Source organism: Dicentrarchus labrax, unplaced genomic scaffold (genome assembly GCF_905237075.1).
Source record: "Dicentrarchus labrax unplaced genomic scaffold, dlabrax2021, whole genome shotgun sequence".
Taxonomy (NCBI): domain Eukaryota; kingdom Metazoa; phylum Chordata; class Actinopteri; family Moronidae; genus Dicentrarchus; species Dicentrarchus labrax.
The window spans coordinates 13,649,466-13,663,863 of NW_026136710.1; the positions used below are offsets into that span (position 1 = coordinate 13,649,466).

The following is a 14,398-nucleotide window of genomic DNA, read 5'->3' on the forward strand; positions in this document are numbered from 1 at the left end:
CTGCTGGTCACACTAAATAAGACATTTAGAGACGTCACCTCGGGCTCTGATAAACTGTGATTGGCATGTTCCCCAATGTTCGTTGATATGAGATAGATATGAAACTAATCATTGATCAAACTAAAACAAAGTATTGACAGATTAACTGATAATCAAAGTGATGGGTAGTAGCAGGCCTGCTTGAGCTGGGTATTGTTTCAAATCTGTCAATATAAAGTACTTACCAAAACAACCAAAACACTTTCTTTTTTACAAAATACATTTATTTTCCTTTGTCAAAAGAAGCAGAAATGATCAGATATTAAATAGTCTACAAACAAGAACTTTACCTAATTAAAGTCTAAAACAGGAAGAAGTTTGGTTTAAATCAGGAAATATTTAATCACAGAATAAGTAAAGAAGTAAGTAAAGATTACCAGACACTTAGTGACATTTTTCAAAATCAGATTTTACTATGAGCATTTATTTATTTAGTCAATTTATCCTGATATTTTGGTGCTGTTATAGTCTCTTTCTGTATCCAGCTGAATTAACATATTATGCCTCATCAGAAAAGGCAGAAGTTTCACCTCAAACAGCTGCTGGAAATAAAAACCATCGTCTGTACCATTCGGAGCCACTTTCCCCACATCAACGCCTTCCCTTGGATCACTTTTAACAAGAATGCGAGCTCTAAATAAATTGCGTTTGAGGCTCTTCACCCATCTCAGGATGTCGTCTGAAATCTTAAACACTGGAGGTATTTATACTTATTTATTGGTGTTTTGCATCGTTATCCGTCTCCAGAGTTCAAAGTCTTCTTCTATTAAAATCTATAAAAGCGAAAACATGTCGTTTCCCTCTCCGTTTCCTCAATAACATTTCATATTGCAGCAGAAAAAGGAGGACAAGATAAAAAGAGCTGCTGTTGTTATAATGAGACTTCTCTAACGCACCTCTTGGGAACACTTCTCCGGACATCTGAGAGAGTTTTTGAACATGAAAATAAACCCGTTTTTCTCCCAGCTAAATATGTCTTATGAAAACAGCCTCTATCTGTCAGCCACTTGAGCTGGATGGAAAGCTCTTCATAGCTTTTTTTTTTTTTTTTTTTTTTTACTTATTCCGGCTCTGGTTCTTATCTCTCATCTTCTCCCTCAGAGAACATCCCTCATAGCATACAGTCGCATTGTTATCTGTGTCAGGGATGAGCTATTTCCCTGCCGTGGCCTCCGTGTATAAAACGTACAGTGTGCAGTGATCTTTTGCTGGAGGTCCCACATATATCATTTGGAGTGTTTATAACTTAGTGCAGGCCCATAAAATTATCACCTTTAGCGATGACGGCCGTCGGGATCTTGGCTCTGCCACTGCGACTGCAGATTGCAAAGCAGCAGGCATCACGAGTTGGAAACCCGGTACCTGCAGCGGCTGGAGGTAACAAGCGTCATCATTATGCAATCAGCCTGACACCCTTCCTCCTCACCCCCCCTCTTTCTCTTTCTCTCCTGCGTTACAGAGCTATAAATACAACCAGCGAGGCAGCAACAGCGTAAAATGCAAGAGGAGGAATGCTGATGGGACGGCCGTGTTCGGTTGCTGCAGTCGTTGGTGATTTGTGAGTCGGGGATGAGACTCTTTGTGTGTGTGTGTGTGTGGGGAGCGTCAGAGGGGCAGTGTGGAGCTATTTGGATCCCAGAGCCTCCCAACAACCTCCTGAACTCCCCGTCACCCGATCTTCCCGACTGCAGACACACACACACACACACACACACACACACACACACACACACACACACACACACACACACACACACACACACTGAGCTCAGGCTTCTCTGACTGCAGGCAACTTTAACAGGTTAACGTCAGATGGGAAAAGTAACTGAACACATCCAGTTACACATTGCACACGTCAAAGGTCCACTTTAAAGGATAAGTTCACAGTTTTTCACATCTTAGAACAATAATTCACATGTGTGTATGTACACTGACACAGTTTTTGGTGGCTGTAATTGTCCATACTTTCCATACTAAACCTTTCCCAACACAATTCCAGTGTAAGAGATGAGAGACAACATCCCTATAGTCCTTGCTCTTTGTAAAAATTTTGATAATAATTGTTTTTTTAAAGCAAAATTTGAAGGTATAACTTCATTAGACAAATCAATCGTGTATCTTTTGGTACAAAAATTTCTCTCTATTTGTTTCCCAGACATTGTTTCCTTACTGAGGGGTTGTACCTGAACCAGTATGGAAAGTAAGGACAATAACAGTGAGCAAAATGTTTTCAGGTATGTGAGTATTGTGTATGTAGCTGACAATATTGCTGATGTTGTTCCTGTTTTAGTGTCACAATGAGTGATGTTTAGCTTTAACTAATGACTGATTATCAATAACAAAAAATGAATGTCCAACAACTTATCGATTAATCAATGAAATGGTTACACCGAACACTGTTAGGTGTAACCTAAAAAACTAAATGTATCCAAGTTTCAACCCAGGTGACCTTCAAATAACCAAATTATTGCTTAATAGTGATATTCTCCTGCTAATATTTTTATCTAAGAACATTTTTATAAGGGAGACTTTTGCTTGTTTGCATTATGGTGTCAATACTTTTACAGTAGGGATTTAAATATTTGTTTAAATCATATGTAAACAGTATGTTTTCTCTTGCTCACACAGACACACTTACCTCTCTTTTGCCATTCTTTACTCACTTGTGGACTGCAAATGTGGGACTACATGGATGCTTGAAGCGGCCCCTTGAGGTGAACTCCTGTGTGTTGAATCTCGTTAGTCCTGTTGCTGTTATCGCATTTGTTCAGGAGAGAGAGGGTGAACAAAGTAGAGCCCCCACCTGTTCAGAAAAGATATTTGTCGAGTAAAAATGTCACACTTCTCTGCTGTGTCCAATTACTTTGCTATCATTTCCCTGTTAATGGAGACTTAAGCCTGAGGATATTCTTAGGGAGGGAGACATATCATTTTTGTTAATCCATGACATCTGATTATCATAGTCAAGGTCTTCAAGTTAGACTTGAGTGTTGGGAAAAATAATAAGAACTTCCTCTCTACAATATTCATAGGTCTTGATTTTTAATATTTAATGGACAAATCACCCTCAGTAGGTAAATGCACCTTTTTAACATTCAATTTTCTAAAATATGCGCTCACAGTGTAAATTAGAAGTGGTCATATTGAAATTAATTTGGAGATCTCAGAAAATACTTGATTAAATTTGGTGTTTTCCCCCCATTTTCCACTCAGAATAAACTCCATATACAACACTTTCCTGTACCAATTATTCCACCTGACTGCCTTGGTTTAATATCAATATACCTCCACTAAACTTCATTTAAATCAATGCTGTTGTTCTCCAACTAACAGCTTTTAAGGTCACAAATATGTCAAAAGCAAGGTGGAAAGAAGTGCTACAGCAGGCAGAGTTCATACAAATAAAAATCCATTATCCAGACTTCAAACACTCCAGCTTGCCTGGTAAAATAGTGATTAGTAAACTTAAATGTGTTGTGGTAAAGACAAGAAGTTAGGTCTGATTGGCAACTATCTCAAACTGCACAGAGTGTGGAGGAGCAAAACGAGTTTTGCACTGACACACGATCTACCTGAACCCGAATTTCATGATTAATTAGAACCAAATTAATTGGTTTGAACATTCATTACAATTGGAGATCTTAAGGATGCCCTGTGGAGTTTCCTTATAAACAAACAAAACTGTTATAAAAACTTTGCTCATCACCTACTAGTGGTAAAAAAAAAAAAGTCACAATCAATCAATCAATCAACCAATCAGCAAACTGCTGTTTTAAAGGACCATTGTGTAGGATTCAGATTGCAACCAAATGAATACCACTCGCCTCACCCTCCCCTTTGAAGCATGTAGGAGAAACTACAGTGGCAGTGTAACATTGAGGCTCTATTGTCAGAAACAGAATATAATATTCATAGATATGTTTTCATTTATGTGTAATCACCTGAATATGAGATTCGTCGTGTTTTCGTCACCTTAGAATGAGCTGTTTATATCTACACACGCCTCTGGTTGTCTTCCATTGAATCCACCATGTTGAAACGCCATTTGTCTACAATGGCTCAGAAGGTACAAAGAAAACAAATGTGCTTTTACTACATGTTAAAATGTGTTATGTGGGAAAAGGCCTATTGTTGTAAATTATACAAATAGCCTTTTCTGTGACAAACCTCTGGAAGACAATGCCCATTACAGTATGAAACTGTAGTACTGCGTAGGCCTACAACAGGTTTAGCTAACGTTAATGTTAAATTTCACATTTAATTATGAGATATTTGTAATTTTTAAAAATGTGTCTTAAAATAGTCAGTGATTTTTCCCTTCTACCTGTTCTAAGCTAAATGCAACGACCGTTTGTTTTCGGAGTAACAGCTTCTGGTATAATGTGACGTTTACAGGTATGACCAGGCTTGGAGAGTAACGGATTACATGTAACTGAGTTACATAATAATAATAATCTATAATGAAAAATACACTGAGCATTAATTTCCATTTTTCTTGTTTCCATTTTCTTTTGAAACGTCACATTGTTCTGTAGTCTTACAGGAAACACTTGCATCCATACTTACTTATTGATATTTATTTTTTCTTGTTTTTGATATTTGGGTTTGAGGTAATTCAAAATAACAGAAAGTAATCAAGTTACTTTAATATTGAGATACAAACATGTGTGACAAATATGATAATGGAGAAAAGGCTACAGATTATGTATTCTCAAGCAGCTGTAGACTTGTATCGATATTAGTTTATTTTGTTTATAGGTCCGTTAAAATCTTGACCAGCAATGTTGTTACCTATAAACAGGCACTGAAGTCCTGTGTCAGGAGGGGAGGAACGAGTCCTGTCAAATTAATCTGATTTGTAAGCATATTACAGCTTCCTGTTACCAGCTGAAACATAATACGGGTCATCTGAAGAAGCTGTCAGCAGTCCAAGGTCATTTAATGCCCTGCAGTGTATGAATGTGGACCATGCGTGCAGATGCCTCTGGTATACTGTGTCTCACTGGTTTTCCAGATTAGTGTGTACATAACTCTGAGATCAGGGGATGTGATGAGGCAGCGAGAAAGGGCACACGGCCAAGTTTTTTCTCATCAAACTGTGATCTGATATTTCTGCTTCTGTTGAACAGCCTCTGTTTATTTCCCATCATGGGCAAATTTCTAGACAGAATGAGCAATTACCTCCTCCACGAGCCCTCTTCTGAGCACTGCGGGCTCCTCATTGTTATATAAAGTATCTTACTCTAGACGGTTGTGTTAAGGATTTTTTATGTTGAAGTGAGCTGGCGTATGAACATCGCATTACATTCAGATTTCTGACACTTCCATCTACATTGCCCACGTTCTCGTCACTTTTAGGGAAGAATGATACTATAAAAATTAAGCATGAATGGATGTTGTAAAGGAAAGCGAACTGAACGGCCACATTTGACACCATCCACTGATATCTGCTAAGCAGTGTTTAATTTGTCAGGATAACTGTCACTGGTTGGAGAGTTTAATCCTCATCCTCTCTGTCTCGTTCTCTTTCACTCAGACAACAGACATACATTGTTTTGCAGTAGTTCTTTTTCTGCACACAAATACACACTCATTGCTTTGCAGGGTGATTGGCAGCTGTGGCTGTGCGCTGATGGTGTTGACTGTTGGAGATGTCACCGGATACTCGGACTCAGCCGTCAGCAGTGCTGCTGTAAATATGATTGACAGCTCATGTTGCTGAAGCCCTTCTTCGACAAACTTGCCAATTATCGCCCATAAACTTGTCTCTGTGATTATAGTATGTCATCATGACACCAGTGTTATCACTATTGGGTGTCAAAATGTTGCCTTAATGATGTGGGGAATTTTAAGGTGGAACTAAAATTTGTCACATGAAACCAACCCAACATATTGTGCTCGAGATGACAACTGGGAGTGGTGCAACCTAAATTCAACAATTCATTAAGACCAAAACGAAGACTTTCTGTATGAATCCGAGGGTGGGAGTGACCAAATCAGTATCCAAGAGCCACACCCATTGATACTTGTGGTAATACACAAAACAGTAAGTGTTATGTTAGAGATGTGTTCTTTGTGGATGGTATTTCCGATGAAGACTTCTGAAATGTATTGATTTATATATTATATTTGCATTTCCACATTAGTGTAGGAATATAATTGTTTTTAGCCATTTTAGCAGCTGTATGGAGGGTACTGTGGGGCAGTTGATCCACCACTTTGCTAAAATATTATTATATTATATACTATTGGATGAATTTCCATGAAAATGTTGTTCAGGCATTCAGGATCCCTTCAGGAGGAATTGAAGTAACTGCTGATTCCTGACGCATTAATCATGATTAGATACACATTTTAAATGGCATCATCATGATAAATTGTAATTTGTTTGGATTTCTACTTTTTCTTTTGGTCACATAAAATCTTGAAATGTACTGTATTTCTTAAAATACGTATACATAGTTTAAAACCAAAGAATGTCTTTCTTACATTAAATCTTATGTGCTGTTATTTCCTATAACTTGTTTACACGGTGCTGATACTTTGCAATGTAAACACAGTTAAACCCCCATTTTGTCTTTTGGCAACATTATTTTTCATTCATACCTTTGCTCACCATACATTCACTTACACACAAGTCAATCTGTCAGTTAATCAATTCCTGTTTTCAGTAAAAAAAAGAAGGATAAGGACTCACATATAGAGATTCAGCACTTTTTCCGATTTATTTTCAGTTCGTCAAGCATAGATTATGTCAAAAACAGTGACAACCACAGATCATCACTGCTGTGAATGTTGCTACTAATCAAAACGATCAATACAGCGAGGACCCCTTCATTCATTGTCACTGGCTTCTGTTCACCTGTGAGACTCCCACCCTGTCGCTGTTACATTTCACAAAACATTTTTACTTTGATAATTTCATAGATCGAACAGATTCTGTGGACAGATATCACTTCATAGTTTCATAGGCAGCATCGTAAAACAGTTTCTTTTAATCCCCCCTTTGTCAAAAAATAAAATTAAAAAAAATTATATTTACAGGAAAAAGTAAACACTCATCACTCATAAGACGCTACTTTTGTCAAAACATTATAAATAAAAATTGAATAAGGGGCAAGAAATATGAATCCTATCAGGGTGGATGCGCCCAAAACAACTCTCACACACAAGTAGTTCAAAAGATATATAGATGTATATATATGTATGTATCCATATATATTCTGTATATATATATGCTTCTCTACAAAAAAGCAAGTTTACTCTTCCTTATGAGTAAATACATTCTACTCTACAATCACTATAACAACAGTGTACATTCCCAACCAAAATGCTTTGATCATTTATCAGGAGGATATTGGACTTAAACAATCAGTGGACCATGACCAGGATGCAACAACATGCTCAATGTGACTGCAATATTGTGTGGATGAGCGTACGTGAGTGTGTGTGTGTGTGTGTGTGTGTGTGTGTGCATATGTGTGTAAAAAAGCTTCCCCATCCCCTCGCGTCTATGTGCTTGCCAGATGAACACACAAACGCACACATTTCCCCCATGACGCACATGCACACACACCCAGAGAAAATGATCTGTTCGGCAGTTAGTCTGGTTAACTTTGCCTCTGCCGTCGAAACGTGATGCCGGATCTATTTTTGCTGCTCTGCGGAGTTGAGAGTGCCTCGCCGATGGACTTTCTGGCTCTTTCTGCAGCTCATCTTTCTTTGCTTCCAAAACACATTCAAGCATGACTCCCAGACTCAAACTCCAACTTTCTGTGCTAATGCAATAATGAGCAAGACAGTTTTTATACAGAGGCTGGATTTACACACAGGAGAGCTAATTCTTTTTCAAAAAGATTTTTACCTGACATTTCATAACTGTCTAGACACTGAATATCAGATCACATACCGCCAGGTTTCTCACTTCTGAGACTGCCGGGATGATCAGATTTGCGCAACAAAGGCTTCAGAGTCTTTGGTGTCTGGAAAAATCCCATCCCGCAGAGCTGACCAGTTTCCCAAAAGCATCTCTCCATCATTCACTTTCTGACCTTTGACCTGGCAGATGGATGAAGAGGTGCCTGAGGTAAACCGGGCTCAAACGGTCTCCAAATAGAAAGCCCAAAAAACCTGACGTTACCTGGCAACGAAAGCACTCAGAACCCTTCAAACTGCTGAACATATTGCAGCATCTGAAACGCGTAAAGCTCCTGCATTTGGTGCCAAAGAGGTTCTTTGATGACAATACTCTTCTTTTGTTTCTCCTGACAGCAAAGCTCAAGTTGTTCACAGATGAACTTCTCCAAAAAGCAAACTTAAGAGTAAAATCCATTATATACAGTGCTACAGACAGCCCGTTATACAGCACCAACATAACAAAATGTGGGAGGTGGGGACGTGTTTTCTCAGCTATACATGGCTCAAATCCTAAAGTACAAACAAGGCCTAACCACTTGTGTTACTCTCACTACACACAGTAAAATCTTATGTGTTATATACAAACCACAAAGCAAAGAATGTAATATTGTCTCAATGTGCTCGGCTGTTATTGTCGGTGAATGCTGAAATATTTACATATACGATTACATGTGTGCTTGTGTGTTTGCCTATTTGCATACACGTGTGTGTCAGGTGGCCCTGAGAACGATGTGTGGGTGTATTCGTGGGTTTTGTGCTTCTTAGATTTACAGGTGTAGTTGGTGAACGCCTACAGAAGTCAGTGTTTGTGGAGGACCGGGGTGTTTACAATGGCCGCCACCTTTTCCTGTTTCAAAGCGATCTCTTAGAGACATTTCTGGGGAAAACTGGAACAGGAGGAACATCCATCAGAAAACTCAATGGGACCCAGAGTCCAGCACAAACAACCATTACTCTCTAGAAAAGGTATCCACATGGACATTACCTGTCCAAGCCTTCAAACCGGGATGCTGTGAGCGTGTTTGTTCAAGAAAAAACGTATAACAGTAATATTTTCTATTCAGATTATAGAGTCATCTTCCTGATGAGTATGGGAAACACAGCTGGAAGATGCTGAGCCTGCTCCTCTGCCTCCCTCTTATTCTCCATGTACTGAATAAAGCTTGTGTCGATGTCGATTATGAAAGAAGCAGCATTGGTTTCATTTGACTCTTTGTTTCTCATGCTTTTTCTACATCATCACTAAATATATACTTTTAAAGAACAAGGAAAAAAAAATATTTTCCCTGCGATTATCCCTATTAGACCACAAACATGGATACTTAGAATATTTTTTTAAATCAAACATCTGATTCCTCTTTTGCATCTAATCTAGTTGTTACTTATATAAGAAACGTTAGATTGCATTGTAAATCCTAGCAAGAAACACATATGTGGGACCTCTGCCTAACATGGGGACAACAGCTCCCCAGCCTGCACAGTCTCACCAGACCGCCACCTGTGCCAGATTTTATGACCGACTCTCCCTCTGCCACCCTTCCTCTGAACGCGGTCGTCCAGCCAACGGACCAACAGGACAGGGTCAGTCGTCAGGGTGACTTCTCCTGCGTGTCTGTTCAGTCTAAGGGGAAATGAAAAGGTTGCTCACTGAGGTATGACTGTCTGCCTTATTAATGTGGGCCATCTGGACAGAGAGGACAGGGGCAGAGAGAGAGAGAGACAGAGAGAGGGCAGAGGGGAAATTAGGAGGAATTCTTAGCTGATAGAGAAGGTCTGTTTCCACACAGTCAAGCTCCAGGTTATTCACCTCCCTATGAATTCCACACAAGGACGAAAAAAGTCAGGGCAAAGCAGCACCCAGACTTTTAGAGACGAGTCGACCAAATGTGCTCGGAGACCACAGTACAAAGCTGAGAACAGCTATTCTGCAAAACCCACAATAAAAAGAGACAGCACTGCAAAGATCCACAGTTAATGAACATGGATGGATCTAGTTTCTACAAGACATCTTAGGATGTTAATGCTGCTGCGTGTCAAAAACCTGTAAGATCCTGGCACTACTTTAACCCTGTAAATTCCAGCCAGATATGCTTCTCATATGTAAACAGAGATTAGAAGATGAAATATCTGTAAAAGACACTGGACTGGCAGCCTCTGTGTTATTACAGTCTGTTCAAACAGACTGATCAAAAGCTAGTTTGCGTCACCTCACCACTTCAAGACGCTAAGCCCAATGAGAAAACAAATACATCAAATCTTTCAGGTTATCTCCAATCTCACCATCACAGCTTGGTGGCATTGTTTTTTGCATCTTCAGTAAAATGTTACAAATTCTCTTCACTGCCATCTCAATGGTGTCATAAAATCCAACTCTAATTTGACTTATTGTCTTGGAAAATGGGCTCTGGGGCATTAGTGAGTCTGTTGTCTCTTTCTCAGCCGTTGCTTTTTGTTGAATCAAAGCAGACACAAACACAGGAGATCAAACTGGTGCCCAGATGAAGGTGAGTGTGAGGAGAATCAAAGCCTTTTGATGCACATTCTGTTTGATTTTGCCTCTGCTGACTGACATCTCGTATCTATTAAAGCCTAAAAGTAATTGAAAAAAAACAAAAAACTGATGAAGAGCTTTCAGAAGCATGTAAGCACCACCGAAATTCACAAACATCCCACACAACACTGAGTGAGTACTATGAGTATACTGTGACTGCTATCACTGTGTGTGCAGTGTTGTTACACCTGCTTGGCTTTAACAATACAAAATCACCTCAGAGTTTATGGAATATCGCTCCTCTCAGTCTAATTACTTCCTACATAAATTCAATATGTGCAAAAGCAGGGTTAAACCAACCACACTATCACTACACACTCAACTACTCATACGCAATATACACATATTTTGAGACTAACAATGATCAACTACAAATCTAGTTCCCTCTTCCGCTAACCAGTCCTGAGTAGTTCAACAACAGGTGAACTGTCCACCTTATTGCCGGCTGACAGCTGAGGTCCGAAGGACGAACATGCTTCATGAAGATGCTTCAATTCTTCAAAAATACCCAACTTCATCAATATACATTATTTAACAAGATGTTTTGATCTCAAAAGCGAATTTTGCTTCTGACAAATGTCAGATGTGTGTCTTTTGCTCGAAATGTTGAGAATCACTGTGTTTGAGCATGTTAAGCCTTACAGAGGGAAACTAGAGATGCACCTATCCTCCTCTCTCTCCCCAATACCGACACCTGCTCCAAAGGTATCTGCTGAGACCAGTGCTGTTTTTTTACATTTTATTTAAAATCTGTAAACCTCGCTGTGTGGAACTCATTGGAATTGTTTTAATGAGCTGTAACACAAAGCCAGAGATTGCCGTGGTCAATACTGATCAGGCATATATTGGATGGGCTTCAACGACCGGCAAAGGCGGTAAAACCTCAACCCATAACAGATCACTGAAATGTGCCTATTCCTCAAATGCTGCTGTACACACACGGGAGAGATCAGTTCCTGCAAATGATAGTGGTGATGCACAGACAGGATCATATGAATCCAATTTAAGATCCACCAGCAGTTTTGTGCTGTGTTTTCCCCACTGTTTAACAAGGCCTTCTCCCACCAGCAGCATCACACACACACACACGTACAGTAGAAGACAGCCACTGGGGGGGTGGTGTAGGGAGGGGGTGTGCTTGCAGAAATAAAGAAATAGTAATGGGTGTGAGTGAGCTGTGCTTTTTGGTCCCTAAGGCGAGCGGGACGGAGCTGACGATTGTTCTGAGTGTTGATGGTCGTTAACATGTGTTGATGGTAGAGGGTGTAGCGCGTACATCAGAATATACACATACTATACACATACAGTACTGTATTTGTAACAACAGTATTCCCTGCCAGCAGTGAGACTATAGAAAATGTGCTTTCTGACAGGAAAAGTGTTTGTATGTATGTGTGTGTGTGTGTGTGTGTGCACAGGTGTTAATAGGTCATGAGTGTGTTCAGTAGGGAGCACCTCTGGTCCGGGCCACGTAAACAAACCTCGGGCAGCAGAGAGCGTGCTCAGAAAGGCTCAGAGAGACATCAAAGATAGAGGGAAAGTTTGAAGGAAAGAGAGGAAGGAAGCATTATTATTCTAACAGCACAGGTTAATAGGAATACCAAAGATAATATTGCATCTCCTAGAACTAGCTTCAATTGCTCAGTGTATATAAAATTGGAAGAAAGCTATACTGTGATATTACAGTTACATTTCACTTTATAATTCTAAAATAATTTATACCAACAATAGTTATATTTTATAGAATATTTACATAAATACATCATATAGTAATATTATTGTCAACACGTCGTTATAGAAACATACATCATACATATATGTGTATATAGTCATGTTATAGCCACACGTACACATACATACAATGAATATACAATCAAAATGAGCTATTGCAATGCTGTGTTGGGTAAAACTCCATCGGACATTCACATCTTCTCAAGTAAGTAAGCTCGAAGACAGGAGTTCAGGTGTATTGCTATAAGAAAGACCCAAGTTCAGCCCAGCCTCACGCAGAGTCTGAGTATTGCTTCGTGTAAAGTTTCTCCCCTCTGAAGTGATAAATCTGGACGGAGAGTTGAGAAAACAGAGAGAGGAGCTTTGAGCCTCTCGGTCAGTAGGTGAGATAGTTTCTGCCGCTGTTGTAGGGCAGAACGTTTTTCTTTTCAGCGGACTGATCAAACCAGTTTTGGATCTGCGAGTCCGTCACCTGGATAGAAAGGCAGCCCGCTTAGATGGACAGAAAAAAAAAACAGGTGTCCTGCGTATACAGACAGGTAAGAGTGAAGAGCGTATCCAACAACCTGCCGCCTTTAGAAGTCAGAGAAGAGATCCTGGGGACCCAGATGAATGATAAATGGAGCAAGGGTCCGTGGCTGGTAGAAGGGATTGTCAATGAACAGACCACCTGCAGTGAGATGAAGAACAGAGACAAAGCAGGATTGATTAAACACAATATGAAGCTTATACACATACAACTTTCTTCACTTCTTTGACAACAACATGGGTTTGTCAAAGATTTAATGCCTATGATGAATACAGAGGCAATCTGAAGAAATCCAATAATGTTTTTTTCTGGACAAAGTTACCTAAAGTCCACTTTTTGGGAAACACACTCACCCGCTTTCTTACTTAGAAGAAGTAACTGAGAATATAATATTATCATCCTGATTTTCCACACTATAATTTTGCTATTTTGTATCTCACAGACATCAGTTGCATTACTGTTTGTCCTGGAAAAGCGATCCCTTTGCTCTGTTTGCTCTTCCTGAAGTTCCTCCTGTTAAAGAGTTTCTTTGGCGTTTTACAGGATGCAGAACACGCTGGAGAGATTCTATATCTCATCTGGCGTAGGAACGACTCGGGATCCCCCAGGAGGAGCTGGAAAACCTTAATGGGGAGAGGGACTTCGTGGACTACTTTGCTTATCTTGCTGCCATTGCAACCTGGCCTTCGTATAAGCGGCAGAAAATGGATGGATGGATAAACAAAACAGACTTGACAAGATTGATACCTCTCTCTTTTGTGTCATTAAATGTGAAACTGGAGCCATAAAATGGTCAGCTTAGCAGGGGAAAACAGCTAGGCCAAAGGTTAAAGGTTAAAAAGCTCAGCCTATCAGCACCTCTCTGCTCTCTATACAAGGTATAACAAGGACAGAGCCAAGCTAGCTGTTTCCTCATTTCCATTTCCTGGCTGTAGCTTCATATTTAGACATGTGATTGGTATCAACCTTCTCATCTAACTGTCGGCAAGAAAGCCAAGAAGGGTATTCCAAAAATATTCCTTTAATATTTTTACAACTATTCCAGTCATGACCATACAGTAGAATGAATGTAGAGCGTAGATACAAATATTAAATCAAATACTTTGTGCTGAAACAACATACATGTTAAGACTCAAAATGAGATCAGAGTTTTGAGAGTAAGGTTTTAAACTCTCTCCGTGGCTTCAGCTTCTTTTGCACAAAAAATTAATCCAACCTTGAACATAAGAATAACATGTGAGATTGAAGTAAAACTTTGGTTCAAATTATCACTTGAAAGGTTTTACAACAACTCAATGGAGCTCAACCAACCATTGGACAATATATTGGGTCCTCTCATCCAATGGCTGCGCCTCACAGCTGTAACCATGGAGATGTCGTTGCGGGGGGGTTTATCTCTCGCTGGCTGGATGACCGAGACGTGTTGGGTGAAGGGCCACTATTGTATTTTAGTACCTTTTTTAGCCAAGTTCCTCTTTACTTATGATATTATATGGCAAAATCTTTATTTAAAACAGAGACTCGAGGAAGAGTTTTAGGCCCGAGTTCTCAGTTCTCAGTTGGTGCTGATGTTTATTTGAAGGCTGAGCAAAAATGTGCAAAAGCAATAAATACAGTAATGGTATTGAAAT

At 39.6% G+C, this 14,398-nt stretch overlaps 1 protein-coding gene and 1 long non-coding RNA gene across 4 annotated transcripts in view; one reads left to right on the forward strand and one right to left on the reverse strand.

Moving 5' to 3' along the window:
• Window positions 1–1,529: 1,529 nt before the first annotated feature.
• On the forward strand, window positions 1,530–6,249 carry LOC127370507 (uncharacterized). The gene is made up of 4 exons (XR_007886241.1): window positions 1,530–1,597; window positions 2,195–2,273; window positions 2,668–2,753; window positions 5,644–6,249. It is a non-coding gene; the product is annotated as an uncharacterized LOC127370507 (long non-coding RNA).
• A 490-nt stretch (window positions 6,250–6,739) lies between these two features.
• strbp (spermatid perinuclear RNA binding protein) overlaps window positions 6,740–14,398 on the reverse strand; it is a 79,742-nt gene continuing 72,083 nt past the window's right edge. For all 3 annotated transcript variants that reach the window (XM_051413493.1, XM_051413490.1, XM_051413491.1), the window contains one exon: window positions 6,740–12,908. In XM_051413493.1, coding sequence (XP_051269453.1) covers window positions 12,814–12,908 — 95 coding nt within the window. In that variant the 3' untranslated portion in view covers window positions 6,740–12,813. The remainder of the gene's footprint in view (window positions 12,909–14,398) is intronic.